Raw genomic sequence first — 16,244 nt, 5'->3', positions numbered from 1 at the left:
CTAACAGAGAGTGAAAGCATTCAGGAGAAGCAATATAGACCATGGTTGAGAAACAGAGCTCACAGAGAAGAATAATTAGGTGTTAACATAGGAGAGGAAAACAGTAAATGAAAGCATGCAAATGTGGATAAATCAGGGAGAAAAGAAGGAGGCTCACTGAGATAACATAAAATTGATGCCATGTACATCTTTTTGAGGGAAAATCAGAATATAAATGAAAAATAAATAAGTAGCAGAAGCAATAAAAGATTACTGGGTGGGGGGGATAAATGTGTACAAGTAGCAAAGATAAGAACAAACTGACTGATGTTCAAGGTATAAGTGGTGGTGGGATTTTGCAAATTTGCCCCAAACTGACCTGGATCAGTGAGAAATACTGTATGATTTAGATATATGTCATCATGACCTGTTTGCTCAAAGCTATTGATCAAATTCATTTATCACCCTCTCTACCTCTGTTGAGTAAGGATCATCCTCTCTTTAAATCAGCTTTCATGGGTTCTTAGCTTCATATCCTGTCTTTGAAAACTGAAGTTGGATCTACCTGTCACACAATGCCTGGGAATAATCTCTTTTGGATGCCTTGCAAACTTTTTTGGATGGAAGAAAGCTGGAAGAAGGTTGTGTAACTTTTCTTCGGATCTTTGACAAGTGGGACAATTCTTTAATGAGTGGGAAGTCATTTAATAACATGGACTGTTACTTTATTCTCAGGATCTTGGAATGTAAACGATTAGGAACTTAAAATGTACGGTGGAATTCAGCAGCAGAAACCTGATAGCAAACTGTATAAAGTCTATTGCAAAACAAAGGAAGAAAATGGAAACCACAGTGGCGTTAAATAGCCATATTTATCCCCTCTCTCATTGCAGACTGTTACACTGAGGCACTGCCGGTTACTTCTTTTATGGTACTTCATAGGAGATTCTGCCAAAACCAGAACAAATGGACCCAGCCACAGAAATTTGGCAGCCAAATAGGTGGAGACTCCAGGAGCCGCACAAAAGCCTTCACAAGCTGCTTACATTTTATGGAATATTTGTCTTTGGTACAGATATACCAGTGGATTTTCAACAATGTAAAATTGAAATCTTGTTAATTAAAATGACAAAATGATTGATTTAAAATTTCTGGGGGTGTTAATACAATGGTATCACATTCATGCTTGCAAATCCAAGCATTATATTCAGATTGTTTTTCTAAAAAGAAACAAATCACACAGATATCCTCTTCTAAGCACCAATACCTATTTAGATATATTTTGGCTTTTTTTTTTTTTTTTACTTACGGAGAAGATATTCAGAGCTATCGTGATCATAGTCATTGTCTTCGGGAAAATGGTTGATTCGAAAACAGTGTCCTTTGTATATCCCTGCAAAAAGAAGAAAACATCCAAAGACATCAATGAAGGAGGGCGATTTCCTGGAGATTTACTCAGCCAAAAGAACCAAGATTTCTGAAGTATTTGAATTCTTCCCTGAATTCAACAAGTGATTTATATTATTATTTTGGGACACATATTAAAGAAGCAGAAAGAACTCTGTTAATGCAAACATGCCTCATCTCGTCTGTCCAAGAGCAAGACTAGAGTTTCTAGCTCTGTGCCTTTAATACCAATATCGCTTTCAATTTCATTGTATCATGTTTGAAATGTTTGGATTTTACTATTTTTTGAATTGATGGTGTACCTGGCCCATAAACTCTTCATAATGTTCCTTTCCTTCCAATATATGAACATTTAGGAGTCTTAAAGTACATTTTTTTTATTTCCTGTCTCTTTTAATTGTTTTTAGTGTTATCTGTACAGTATTAAACTTCTAGATTTGTGCCATGGTCCAGGGCCCATGTGACTGACATACTTGTTGTTTTTATTAACAGAACAACACCCACACAAGATCTTTTCATTCCTTTCCTAATAATGCTTTTTACAACCACCTCACATCGAGTTGATTCAGTGGAAACAAGTGGCCAACCATATTGTGTGTCAATGAGATTCTGCCATCTAGGAACACCTACCTAGTGAAGAGTAATATAAACAGAGAATCCCCGAGCACAATTTTATTTGTCCCAGTAATAAGAATGTAGGGTTTTGCGCCTACATTTTTCATGAAGAGAGCCAACTTGCCTTTTCATTCTTTAAAACTAGTTGATAGGATCTCCACACATATTCACTTTAGATTAGAACAGAGGCAGAATTGGTTTATATTAGCAAGCAATCCTGTATCTGTCTTTTCAGAAGAAAATCCTCTTTACCATCAAGGTAATTTGCATAGGACTGAATTATTGGTGTACTTAACAGCTGTGCCATAAACAATTAAATTGTGTGTTGTGTCAACTCTCAAGTCCACATAATGACTCACTTAACTAAAAGGGGATTGGATAAAGTAAATTGTTTTGTCAAGAGCAGTATGTCATTATCTACCTGGAGATTAGTGGCCACACATGGGGTGGGAAAAGGGTCAGAGATGCATAAGAATAAACAAACGTTTTGGTTGTAGAGACAATCTTTATTGCACCATACAGGTATTGGGAGTAGTAATTCCTGGTCTCCTTAGCACTTGCCAAGCAAGCTAAAATAAACAGGCAAATTCATAATACAACCAGCCAGACTTTTGAAGTGAATAACAATAAATGTAGCAATAATAATTATAGCAACTCCTGGTTTGGGTGCCCAATACATATTGCGCAGAGTCCAATTTTCTCAAATCCTTGTTTCCAATCTTTCTCAGGTAATCTGCTGTTATAATTTGCACATTTTCAGCTCATAAACAACGGGTCTCTTTTGATCTGAGATTCTCCTTCTTGATCTCTGACAGAAGTAGACCATCCTTTTCCCCCTTGCTCCTTCAAGGAGGCTTTAATTTAAATGTCTAGATGAAATGTCATTTTTGTGGGATTCTGTAAGGAGGTGTTGAAGGTTGTCATATGCCTGTTATGCCCACCGAGGTAATTGATCGGATGTGCTTTGTGGAGATTGATGCATTACAGATTTGCTTTATGGAGAAATAAAGGGAAAACGGTGGCTGGAGGGAGAGGAAATCTGAAAGAAAGAAAAAAACTACCTGGAGGAGATTGCACATCTGGTTTTGAGACACTGAAAAGAGGAAGTTGCTCTGTGAGTTAGAAAATAATATTTCCAGGAGAAAAAATGCACAGAAAGAAAGAAATTGCATCAACCAATAACTGTTTGACATTCTGCAAATTAGAATACTTATCCAGATGCCTGACCACATGTTGCTACTTGGCATATGCTCTGTCTTAAAGTCTTAGCTGTACCTGAGACAGGGTTTTTACTGGAAAGAGACTCTAACTGCATCTGTGTGCAATGACAAATGTTGCTTTATGTTTTATGAAAACGCCTTGGAGCATGTGCTCTCTTACCCCTCCTGCTCCTGCAAGGCTAAGAGGAAAAGATAATCAACTTTCTTTTCTATTTTCAGTTAAATATAATACATCCGAATCCTAAAATGTGTATTGAAACAAAGCAGCTCTGGAAGTCATTGAAATGGGCTTGCTTCTTGTCCTACACTGCGCACTTTCCTGTGAACCCATTCAGAGAACTTAACGGCTGATCAATGCATTCTGCAAATGCTGGTAACATAATTATGAAAATTTGTTAGTAAGTAGATGTCAGGGAAGATAATTGCAAGCATTTGGAGTTATATCAATCAGCTTCCATTCTTGCTGTGTTAATAACTCGACTGCATTTCAAATAAGCTCTTTTCTTGTGGCTGCTACTCCCAAGTGTGATGGTGTCATTGTGCTTATTAAAAAAAGGAAAATCACATCCCAATCCTTTACCTTGTTATGAATCCCCTTTCTACAGATGAATGTGATGGAAAAGCTTAGTCTAATTACAAATGTTCTCAGTTGGGGAATAGGAATGACATCAAAATACAGAATCAGTTGCAAGTGACCTGTTATCTGATCAAAACAACGTGATGATGATCGTACACCTGATTCAGAACCAAAAAGGCAGCTGGTAAAACTAGAGCAATTTCAAAAGAACTATAGGAAAAATAGAAAACGCTGTAGGCTGGAGTAAAGGAGAACAAAAAAAAATCCCAATCTTACATATTCCCCAGTTGATTGAAGGATGGTGCTCATCATAATAATTGATTTGAAGATTTCTCCTGTTGAATTTTATTGTTTTCTGTAGTTACACATTATCCAGAATTCACCAAGAAAGGGGCAGATTATACATACTGCAAACAAATAAAGAGGCTTTTTTTAAGTTTCAATGGGTCTCTTTTATTATTTTCAACTGCAAAGTTCCTGATATTTAAACTACTGGTGCTTATATTTACAGAGTCCTCCTCCTCTTTCTACCTCTACCCTTATTTCTTCCTACAATCCTGTCTACTCCTTAAGTTCATCTGAATAGAGCTTTATTTTGGTTTCTCATTCCAGGTTGCTGTTATCCAAGATTTTAGCCTTTAGAATCTGGCCCTATTATTCTGGAAACCACCACTTTAATGTCAGGCCCAAAGAACCAAGCAAAACACATGCAGTTACCATACTACTGAGTACTTCCCTGTATTGTTGTTCACTTACAGACAGAATCTTGTCAGACTAAAGCAATTAGCTGCACAACTATAGACATCCTTTTTGAATTGTAAGGGAGGGTCTGTCCTTGCCTTCTTCCTGCCTACCAGACATTCCAAGTTCTGTTGTCTTTTTGCCTTCCAGGAAAGAGCCCCTCCTTCCAGGGACTCCAGACTACATTCTACCACACCTCTCTCTGTAGAAATATGATGATCTTTAAAAGGGAGTGAAATACATTTTATTTCATTAATGTGTTAGTGAAAAAATCTGGTTGTTCCATATCCCTTTTACTTATCTGATGTTCTAGGTAATAGCTGTTTACACTAGAGATACATTCATTCAATTCTATCCTCAGGATGTTGTTTAGAGAGGGCTGTAAAGCACTATGAAGCAGTATGTAAGTCTAAGTGCTATTGCTATTATTACAGTTAATCGCATAGTCAGCCAGATGTTTAGACTGTATTTGGTACTTTCATACACCTATTGATGAATGAAATCTGGGATAGGCAAACATTGTTTGATTATGTTAAAGGTATCATTGCAAGACATAAGCTGTTCCAAGTAAATATGCCTTTTGCAATTGATTGAAAGTGACTTTGTCAACACCAATGATATTTAAGTAATGTTCAAGTTGCTTTGGGATTACATCCAAGGTGCCATCACTGTTCATACTATCTTTGCTTTCTTTTTCCATAGTTGTTTTATTTTTACTTGCAGGTCTTTGTATTGTGACACCCCTCCCCCAGTTCTTTCTTTTCTATTCTGCTGTCTTTAAGTTCGGCCATATCCACTATCCAGACTTTTTTTGTCTTTCTTATTGACAATTGCTATCCCTGAGGTGTTATGCTGCAAGTGCTTATCTATTATTATTATCATCATTATTTTATTTATACAATACATAGGCCTGATTTTTCTTTATCTCCACCTGAGATTGAATTTTGATCTGAATAGGATTCTGGGTTCCACTGCAGATAGTCTGTTAGTGATATTCTGACAACTCTGAGCTAGACTGAATCCAGTCTTCCTCAAACTGGTACCTTCCATTTCCACTTAGATTACTATTCCCATTAACTTCAAGATGTCATGGAAACAGCCAATACAACAAACATTTATTTTATCTGTTCCTTGATATTGCTCTCAAGCCTGGCATTACAATAAACCAAACAAACTGGCAACACTATAAAGTAATCACTGCTCTGTGTATCAAAATCTTCTTTATACCATTTCCTCAAATCAGCACAATCTAAAATATTTGCAATTTGAATGCAATTCTGGTCGAATACTATGATACTGCATATTATACAAACATAAAGCAATTCTTGCTCTGTACTAGGGGTTTATATAATAACATTCTCCAAAAGCTGTTATAAATCAATGTAACTCAATGATATATTCTTTTTGTTGGTTATAACAGTTGGAGCATTTTCAAAAATTCTTTTCATTAGTCTTTTCATAAGCCAAGCAAAAAATCTTCAGTAAGTATTCTACTACTGAGCAATGCCTTTCATAACATTGACAATCGAATACAACTATGTCAAGTTTCGGACAGGCAAACAGATAGACCTTTGCTCCATCACTTTCTTTATAGAGGCATGCATTTTTCTATCAAAATTGGCTTCTGCAGGAAACATTCATTCCCCAAAATCAAAGTCTTTGAAAAATAAAATACTATTTTTTTTCTCATGACAGAAAAATATCAGTGTCCCAAAATATTTAAACTCATCAACATTTCAAATGTTCTTCAAGTAGAGCAATGTTGCTGTTAGTAACATAACTACAACTGCATTATATTCACCACTATTGCAACACTATTCTGTTCACCTTCCTCCTAGGTATTTTTCTTCTACATCTACTCAGCATGTTGTGTGCTTATTGGACAACTAGGGTCCTGCCCATTTGCTTCAATATCATGGTTGTCCAACCTTTTGGGTTGCCTTGGCTACATTGAATAAAGAGGAATTATCCTGGGCCACATGTAACATATATAATTTAGTTAATGTACAGTATATCTTGTGGGGCTGCATTGCTAGCTGTCCAGGGCTGCATGTAGCCCATGGGCCATGGGGTGGACATGCCTGATATATATGTTTAAATCTTCTAACCATTATTAACTTCCTTGATAGCTAATTAGTCATCATATTAATCTAAAAAGTTCAAGTCCTGTACTGCAAATAAATCATTTCATGAATGAAAGTTACAGGGTGAATTAATGTCATTACTAAGCATCTGCTGTCCACCAAGGTTCTAGTGAAATAAATAGACACTCTGGACTATGCTACAGAAATGGTTTCCTTGAATTAGAGAGACCTAGTTCATCTGCTAGTGACAAACTAGTAATGTGCTTTTACAAATTATATTATTTACTTATACAGAATGCAACATTGCAGACTAACTGAGCTCACTGCCAGGAATTCAATCTCACTGGTTGAAGGTTGACTTAATCTTCCATCCTTCCGAGGTCGGTAAAATGAGGACCCAGATTGTTGGGGACAAACTAAGGCTTCAAAAGATGGCGGCGGCAGTAGCGGCAGCGTGAGGAGCTCCGGCGGGCATGGGCAGCGCCAGTCAACAAGTCCTCAAGTCCTCAAATCCCTGCGGGTCCAGCCGGCGAAGTGGAAAGCCTAACGCCCGAGACTTGCCAGCAAGCCATAAAAGAGCGCCATTCCTCAGTAAACGCTCAATTCAGAAGTACCCGGAGATTTCAGATTCTTCCCATCATTGACCAGCACGCCAGAAAAGAGCTCATTCCTCGGTAAGCGCTAAACTCATACTAACGTTCTCCTGAGGGATATCGTTGTCCGGGAGCTCGGCGGAGATGCTCGGTAAGTCCTGAATACCCAGTCAGGGTCCAGGAGAAACGCGGGCCGCCGAGAGCGCGTTTCAATCGGACCGCAGGCGGGCGCCGAGTCTCGAGAAGGTCCCGGGTTCGGCCCAAAGAGAAAGGAGCCCGTGGAGGAATCGAGCTCGGAATCCCAGCGGCGCCGAGCAGCGGATTTCCCAGTGGAGTTTGGGGAAACAGCCCCAGAGGGGAAAGGAAACAGCCCCAGAGGGAAAGAGAAAGTGCCGGGAAACGATCGGGAAGGGCCGGGCAGAATCATCTCCCCAAGAGAAAGTGGGGACTGCAGGCGCGATCTTATCAGCGCCCCAAGAATCTGCCTCGGATGGCGGCGCCCGTGATCGGATGGCGGCGCCCGTGATCGGCGGGCAAGAAGACGGTGAGGGAACGGGCGGCATCAGGCGAAATTGCCTAGATAGCCTGACGGGCGGGCACGGAGCGAGCTGCTCTGACGACCCGCCGAAAGAGCGCAAACAGACAGCCCGGAGGCGCAAAGGCAAGCGGGCGAGGGCCATCTCATTCATCAAGGAAAACAAAAACAAATAGTTTCCTGTGAGCTGTTCAATCTTTCCTTCACTCAGATAAAAACCCTTGGATCATTGTGTTACAACTTCCTGTTTACAGAGTAATAGCAATCTGCTTTTCAAACAGCGATAAATTCCTCCCATTCAGCTGCCAGTTAAACAATTAACCCGTTCCTTGCAGACTCTTAATACTACCTCATTACCTCAAATCTTACAACTTTTCTACCTCATCACCTATATCAACGATTAGATAATCAATTTCTATAAAATATTTTATTAATGGTTTAACTGATTTATTGTTTTTAATTGATTAGTGTGATTAGAGTGTTTAGTGCAAATAGTGTGATTACTGACTAGTTTAAAAGATCAAAATTCATGTAATTTAATTGAATAGCAAAATCATTGATCTAGTGAATTTAAATGAACAGTGTGATTAATGATTAGTGTAATTAATTGATTAGTGATTAGAGTAATTAATTGTTCAGGCTGATTGTTGCTCAGGAATATTATCTGACTTGAGAGATTACTGCAATTGATTGTTTGATGTAATATTGGCTATATAGATTACCCAAAATTGTTCCTTTAATTAATTCAATCAACGTACTATTTTAACAATCCTACCATGCCAAAAAGAAAATCCTACGTCAAACCACAACCTAAAGAGAAGATGATCCCCACCAATGAACCACAAGACTCCTGCACATGCCTTAAATGCTACAAAATCTAAAGGATAATGAAAACTCCATCAAATGTTTTCTGTGCAAAAATACACTCATCATGACTGCTTGGGATTACCTGAGCAGATGATTCAATACCTAAAATCATCCAATGAGTTTCCATATTTCTGCAAATCATGCAGACCCAAACTGGATCTGTCTGAAAGAGTTGATACCATCGAAACCATTGAAACATCCCCTACCATCGAAACCATTAAAACATCCCTCAACATCATAGTAGCATCCCTGGACGCCGTAAAAGAAAGAATATCCAACCTTGAAAAAAAAAGACACAACGCAAAAACCTGAACATCCAATAGCTACAAACCACATCTCTACCAATCAACCACAATCCAATCCAAAACCCAATCCACAAATAAACACAACCCAGACAAATATTGATATCCCAATCCTCATCAGAGAAGCCGCTGAGCGTGAACGGAAACGTCCAAACGCCATCTTATTTGGTCTAGAAGACATCAATGTCAATGATGACATCACAACTGTCCGAAACATCATCAGAAATTATCAAGCATCAACCATCTCCGCTGATGAAATACTTGACATTTCCGCATTGACCGAGAGCTCAAAAATAGAGACGGCTCTGTGGCCCCACGCTTGTGCAGGGTCATTTGCAAAAATGAATCAAGCAAACGTAAATTCATTTATACTATAAACTCACTCGCCAAAACCAACACCAACCATAAGAACCTCCATTGCCGCCCTGACCTAACCATACAGCAACGTGCCCGCTCCGTGTACTCCACATCGAACTCAAAAACTGTCTAGACAATGGAGAGAAGGACCTGTACATTGACTACCATGCTGACTGTATCAAAAGTAAGCCACGCAACCCAATACTCAGCTTTTACCCTCAACCACAACCCTACCTCAACCCATCCACCATCACCCAAGACTAGGCACGCACGCCCCAACTACCTCAATTCCAACTACTGCCGGCCTTAAATGCAAACTACTCAATGCAAGAAGCCTCGTGAATAAAATACCTGAATTTCTCTTCCTCCTAAATATGGCTAACTTCGACATTATATTTGTCTGTGAAACATGGCTCAATGCATCTCTCCCCGACTCCATTACCACAGTAAGAGACTATCATGTTTACAGATCAGATCGTGAAAATCGTCGAGGAGGTGGTGTTGCTATATTCTATAAAAATCCTTACATCTAAAAATATCCAAGTTACCCAGGAGCTTGCCCTTCCTGAAACCATCATCTGTGAACTATCCTCAAATATCACAATTCGATTCTTACTATGTTACAGAGCACCTGATTATGACATCGAACATGTAAACAAGCTAAATACATTACTAACATGGGCTGCATCCTGCCCATACCCTTTTATCCTTCTTGGTGATTTCAATCTACCTCATATTAACTGGACCCTAAATGATTGTACAACTGAAATCATACACACAACCTTCTACAATGCTATTACAAATCTGGGACTGGAACAACTAGTAATCAACAACACTAGACTAAACAACTGCCTCGATCTCATCTTCTGCAACAGTTTGAACCTAATTTACGGAATACAAACTAAAGAACCCTTTTCCAGTAGTGACCACAATATGATCGACTTTTGTCTCAACATACATCCACACAAAAATCACCACAATGATGTAATCCCCTATTGTAACTTCAAAAAAGGCAACTATGATCTTATAGACAACGATCTCTCATCTCTTGATTGGCAAACTCTATTCACTGGATGCAATACCGTTGAAGACCATTATAACATATTTTTACTTGAAGTCAAAGAGTCATCAAACTATATGTTCCAACAACAACTCCCAAAACAAAACAAAAAAGCAGATTACCTATATCAATAAGGAAACTTCAATCCAAAAGAGATCACTCTGGCGGAAAAACAAATCTGGTCACGTTGCCAATTTCAAAAACCGATACAAAAATTTATGCCACCAGATAAAGACTGAATGCACCAATTATCACATTAAACAAGAGGAAAACCTTCTAAGCACCAATTCCACCTGAGCTTTTTACAATTTTGTAAACAACAAACTAAAAGACTCAAGGTCCATCCCTCCCTTGATAGGACCTGATGGTAAAGACTGCAACGACGACACCATTAAAGCCAACATCTTTAACACATTCTTCGGCTCAGTATTTGTAAACAGCAATGGATCATGCCCAGTATTTCCTAGCCGTACCACTGATAACAACAATGATATAATACATATCGATTTCACAGAAGACAATGTCGAAAAATCACTACGCAATCTAAAACCATCTCTATCTATTGGACCGGATGGAATATGTGCCTACTTCTTAAGAAAGCTATCCACTGCCATAGCCAAACCTCTAAGCATAATCTTTGAAAAATCTTTCAGGACCAGCTCCTTGCCTAACCTATGGTCACAAGCCACAGTCATCCCCATCTTCAAAAGGAGACCCAAGCCTAGTCGAAAATTACAGGCCAATCTCCTTATGCTGCGTCACCTGTAAAGTCATGGAATCAATTATTAACCAATCCATCATCCTCCACTTAGAGTCAAACAACCTACTCTCCAATAAACAATTTGGTTTCAGAAAAAAACTATCCTGTAATCTGCAACTCTTACACTGCAAAAACATATGGACGACACAACTCGACCAGGGCAAAGCAATTGACGCAATCTACATAGACTTCTGTAAAGCCTTTGATTCAGTGGTACACGACAAACTACTCCTAAAAATAAAATCCTATGGTATCTCTGGACAACTGAATAACTGGATAGAAGCATTCTGTCAAACAGACAACAAATGGTCAAAATCGGGAGCGTTCTATCAAATCCAGTACCTGTCAATAGTGGTGTCCCCCAGGGCAGTGTTCTAGGACCAACTCTCTTCATACTCTACATAAACGACCTCTGTGATCATATTAAGAGCAATTGCGTTCTCTTCGCTGATGATGTAAAGCTGTTCAATACCACAGACAATACTGCTACCTTACAAAAGATCTTGACTATGTATCTGAATGGTCAAACAAATGGCAACTTCAAATCTCAACAAATAAATGCTCTGTCTTACATATTGGCAAAAAAATCAGAAAATAAAATACAAGCTGAATAGTCAAGATCTTGTTGATGACCCAAGCTCTGTAAAGGACCTTGGAATACTCACCTCTAATGATCTAAGTGCTAGAGCCCACTGCAACTACATAGCCAAAAAGGCATTAAGAGTTGTTAACCTAATCCTACGAAGTTTTTCTCTGGTAATATCACACTACTAACCAGAGCATACAAAACATTTGCTAGACCAATACTCGAATACAGTTCATCAGTCTGGAACCCTCATTACGTATCTGATATTAGCACAATTGAGAAAGTCCAGAAATATTTCACAAGAAGAGTTCTCCACTCTTCTACTCGTTGTAGAATACCTTATGCCACCAGACTTGAAATTCTAAAACAAGAAAACCTTGAATTATGCCGTCTTCGGTCTGACTTAAGCATGGTATATAAAATCATACATTGCAATGTCCTACCTGTCAATGAATACTTCAGCTTCAACCATAACAACACAAGAGCACACAATAGATACAAACTCAAAGTAAACCGCACCAAACTTGATTGCAGGAATACGACTTCAGCAATAGAGTGGTCAATGTCTGGAATACTCTACCCGACTCTATAGTCTCTTCCCCAAACCCCAAAAACTTTAACCTTAGACTGTCTACTATTGACCTCACCCCTTTCCTAAGAGGTCTGTAGGGGGCGTGCATAAGCGCACCATCGTGCCTACCGTCCCTGTCCTATTGTTTCTCTTATTCTTTTATTTTTCTTATATGTACCCATTTCATGTATTCACAACTATGTATACACTTATACTTATTATCTTGTAAACAATTGGCAAATCAAATAAATAAATAAATAAATAAATCTACAGACTCCGTAAACTGCTTAGAGAGGGCTGTAAAGCACTATGAAGCTGTATATCGGTCTTAAGTGCTATTGCTATTTGTATCTCCCTCCCTTTCACACATAATTCATTTTGCATCGGAAAAGTATAATTGCACTCATCTAACATTTGCCTGTCCTAAAATTCTGAAACAAAACAATCTGTTTCATTTGAAATAATCACAGTTCCTGGCTAACTCTTGTCAATATGCAAATCAGGGCATTTTGGAAAGCTGCTTTATCTTGAGAAGTGTATCAACATGCAGTGAAATTTATTCATGATGTTTGCTGCAAACACTTCATTCCATGCTTAACAATTTCAGTTTACTGAATGCTTATTGTGAAATTGTTGATCCTGTTCAGAAACTAGTTATAGCTCACTGCATATAATGAGATTACTGACTTTATTTAAAAGTAAGCATGCCTACATCTTTCCTTTTAACTTTTCGAATGATTTTTTTTCAATTAAAAAAGAAATTTGAGGCATGTATGGAAAAGAGTGGCAGAGTAGACAACCTGAGGCCCATTGTAATATTTGGTTCTTAGTAATATTATCCAGTGATCTATAAACAGTCACATTTTGAAATCTTCTTTCCTCCCTCTTCTTATTGAGTCAAAAGGAAGTAACTCACTGGATACATCCATTATGCGAAGTCCTATTTTATTTAACTATGCGTCACTGAATAGACTGCAACTGGCAAGGTTCATGCAGAATACTTGGCCTTAAATCTTTGATTACATACCATAGTTTCACAAAACTTATCAAACCCAGTTCTCCATACTGTAATTTAATGTATTGGGAAAGCCTAGTCATTCACTTATTCACATTTACTTACAGCAAGATAGAACCTTGCTTTTCATCCCAAGTCCAGCTAGATGGAGTTAGGAGATTTTAACCCCATTGTAACCAGGAATTCCTGTTGAAAATTAAGCAATAGGGTATCTATAAGAACGAATTAGTCATGGTGGCAATTATCTCTCTTTTTCCCCCCTGTCTGATGTCTTATTCAAAGCCAAATTATGAACTCAGTCAAATCTTAAGCAAGTTCAGAGGACCCAGTACTAATTAGCCTAAACCTATCTAATTTTCCATACTATTAAGCCTGGTTAATAAGTGACCAGCAGTTTGATATTTCCATTTATTATCAAAGCTAGCAGTCTTCTCAAATTGCTTGTTTGATAAAAGAATCCCAACATACAGCTGCTTCTTGTATTTTCTAGTCTCCTATACCTTACAGAACAAATACCCTTGCTTTTTAACTATGAGAATTGTGACCCCAAAATGCCTGAGTTGTCCTGCAGAACTACTTCATTTCCTTCCTTCTGCTTCTTCTTTGTAGTTTTGCAAAAGGAGGGGGAAAGAAAGTCTTCTCTCATTGCTGGATTGAATTCTCCCGATGAACTTTTTCTGCTGCTGAGCCTGCTTGACAGAAGCTGTTTTATCTTCATTCCTGTTTTTTTCACTTCACTTTTTCTCTTCCTCTTTTTTTTTAAACAATTCATAGACTTCAAACACTCTTTAGCATCTCACATTGACTTTGCCCGAGCCAGCGGGATTGCACCAGGATGAAATAATACTTCAAGACTTTTCTTCCCCTGCATACAGGCAACCACCACCTGTCATTTTTGCTTTTGGCTTACAGTTTGTATGATGGCCGATTTTACCAGTGGCAATCTCTCTCTCTCTCTGAACAAATTTCCTTCTTTTCTAGGGATTCTGTTACTTTTCCTTCCTGCAAATTTGATGTAGCCACATCAGACCCCAAATATGTCATCCATGGGTAAATGGAAGGAAGATATGTCTCAACAATATCCATCCAACAGTATCCATCCATCAAGAAGCAATGGGTGGAAACTAATCAAGGAGAAATCCAATTTAGAACTAAGAAAAAAATTCCTGACGGAAACAATTATTCAATGGAACGACTTGCCTCCAGAGGTTGTGGATGCTCCAACATTGGAGGTTTTTAAGACAAGATTGGACAACCATTTTGATTACTGAAGTTTTATTTCTTCAGCTAGCGTTGGCACTAAATCTGAGCAAAAGCTGACATCCCCAAGGGGATTGGTGGTAAGGGAAAGAAAATACTTTAAAAGCATTGCCCTGAAACAACTCCACCTTCTCCAATACCTGCATATGAAAGCTTTTCTCTTTAATGTTAAGGCTAGAGAGCCTGTTTGTTGTACTGAAGATGTTTGAATAGGAGCAGGGCAATCAAATTTTAGTCCAGTCCCAGACACATAAGCTTGCTTGCGACTTTTGAGGCAGGGCAAGACCATATTCTTTCCAGATTATTCTCCTTTATTCGAGTTCAGAAAGATAGGTAAATTCAAAAAGCAAAAGCAAAGCCAGCCATTAACTAAGCCTTATCAAAATAGACAAATGCTTTCACTTATAATCAGCTTCAACATTAATTGTTTGCATTATTTAGTACACAGTTTCTTGCCTGCCAAGTGATATTTTGATAGTCTAAAAGTACCAAACGAGTATAAAACTGTTTGCTCTTAAAAGCATTCTAGGTAAGCATATCTCCCTGTAATATGATGCGTATTTAATAGATGGTTGTTCCTAACATTTGTTCACCCCCCACAAGATGTAATTAATGTTTCTCTCCTATTTACCATTCTAGTTCTAAGAAAAAGTGTAATTAATTGTATGGTATCATTGGCTTGCAGACTATAGAGATGATGGTGGCTAGTTATTTTGATACGTAAACCTTTGATCTTATTTTCTATCATCTTCAAGCCTGCCCTTAGGTTCATAATGGTCATATCCCCAAGACAGAATGTAGTCTTGAACTCTTTAGCATCCTAGTCTCATCCATGTTCTAATTCCTAATTAAAGTGCGCAGTTTAATCCAGGTTTAGATATATTAGCCAATGTTACTCTGGATAAAAAGCAATTGACCAATATTATATTTTCAACAGCTAGTAGTGTTGCCTAATCCATTTCAGCCATGGTAGGACTCCACCAGCAAATCCATTATTGCTTCTTTCCAGAATACTCTGATGGTAGTATAATATCTTTGACGTTTGCAAACTCTCTATCTTCCTCTCCTCCTTCTATGAAAATATAAACTTGTCAGGGTAATGACTTACGAGCTGACCAGCTGATGTCAGCAAGGTTTTGGGCTGTTATCTCTTTAAGAGCTTGTATAATAAGAAGAGGCCCTGTTAGGGCATCTCCTTCTTGCTGTGTGTTCTTCCCTGCTGTAATTGCTACTTGTTTGGTCTCTTCCTATAGTAAGTGTATGTATATATTCTTTTGTAGATAAAACCACTATTTATTACAAACCTCTGTTTGCTGTTATTGTTGCTGGCATGTCTCACGTAGTAAAGCTGTGCACACTCTGACAAAACTAAGGTTTTTTTCCTATTCTCAGGAAGCAAAACACAGAATAAAAAGAAAGAATTTGGTGCAATTTCCTTCCTACTAACACAGCTGCAAAAAAACTGCAAAACATCACAGCACCAAAGTGTGGATAATTGTCAGCTTCTAACACTTAGTTTTAGGTATACGTGCACACCAAGTTTTATTCTAGGCGTTTGCCTGTTTTTTTTTCTTTTATATTTGTATGTTGATTTTTGAACCACAGTACATTCTGATGCTGCAAACTAAAAAGAAATACAGTAATAAAACCCACTTCCCAGCCTTTTTAAAAAATTGGTTCTAGTTAGGTTACTTATTGTTCAGAGACATTAGGAG

General features: G+C 38.2%; 1 protein-coding gene across 2 annotated transcripts in view; it reads right to left on the bottom strand.

Annotated features, from left to right (window-relative positions):
• The window catches only part of CACNG4 (calcium voltage-gated channel auxiliary subunit gamma 4), a 99,728-nt gene that overhangs the window by 15,179 nt on the left and 68,305 nt on the right, over positions 1-16,244 (bottom strand). For both annotated transcript variants that reach the window (XM_087956097.1, XM_026678706.2), the window contains exon 2: positions 1,289-1,372. In XM_087956097.1, the coding sequence (XP_087812223.1) occupies positions 1,289-1,372 (84 nt within the window). The remainder of the gene's footprint in view (positions 1-1,288; positions 1,373-16,244) is intronic.

The sequence above is a fragment of the Notechis scutatus genome, chromosome 2 (genome assembly GCF_049901735.1).
Source record: "Notechis scutatus isolate UNSWTSFEM ecotype Mainland chromosome 2, rNotScu1.2, whole genome shotgun sequence".
NCBI classification, from domain to species: Eukaryota; Metazoa; Chordata; class Lepidosauria; order Squamata; family Elapidae; genus Notechis; species Notechis scutatus.
Note: the sequence above shows the minus strand (reverse complement) of the source record. Positions and strands in the feature narration are given on the sequence as shown.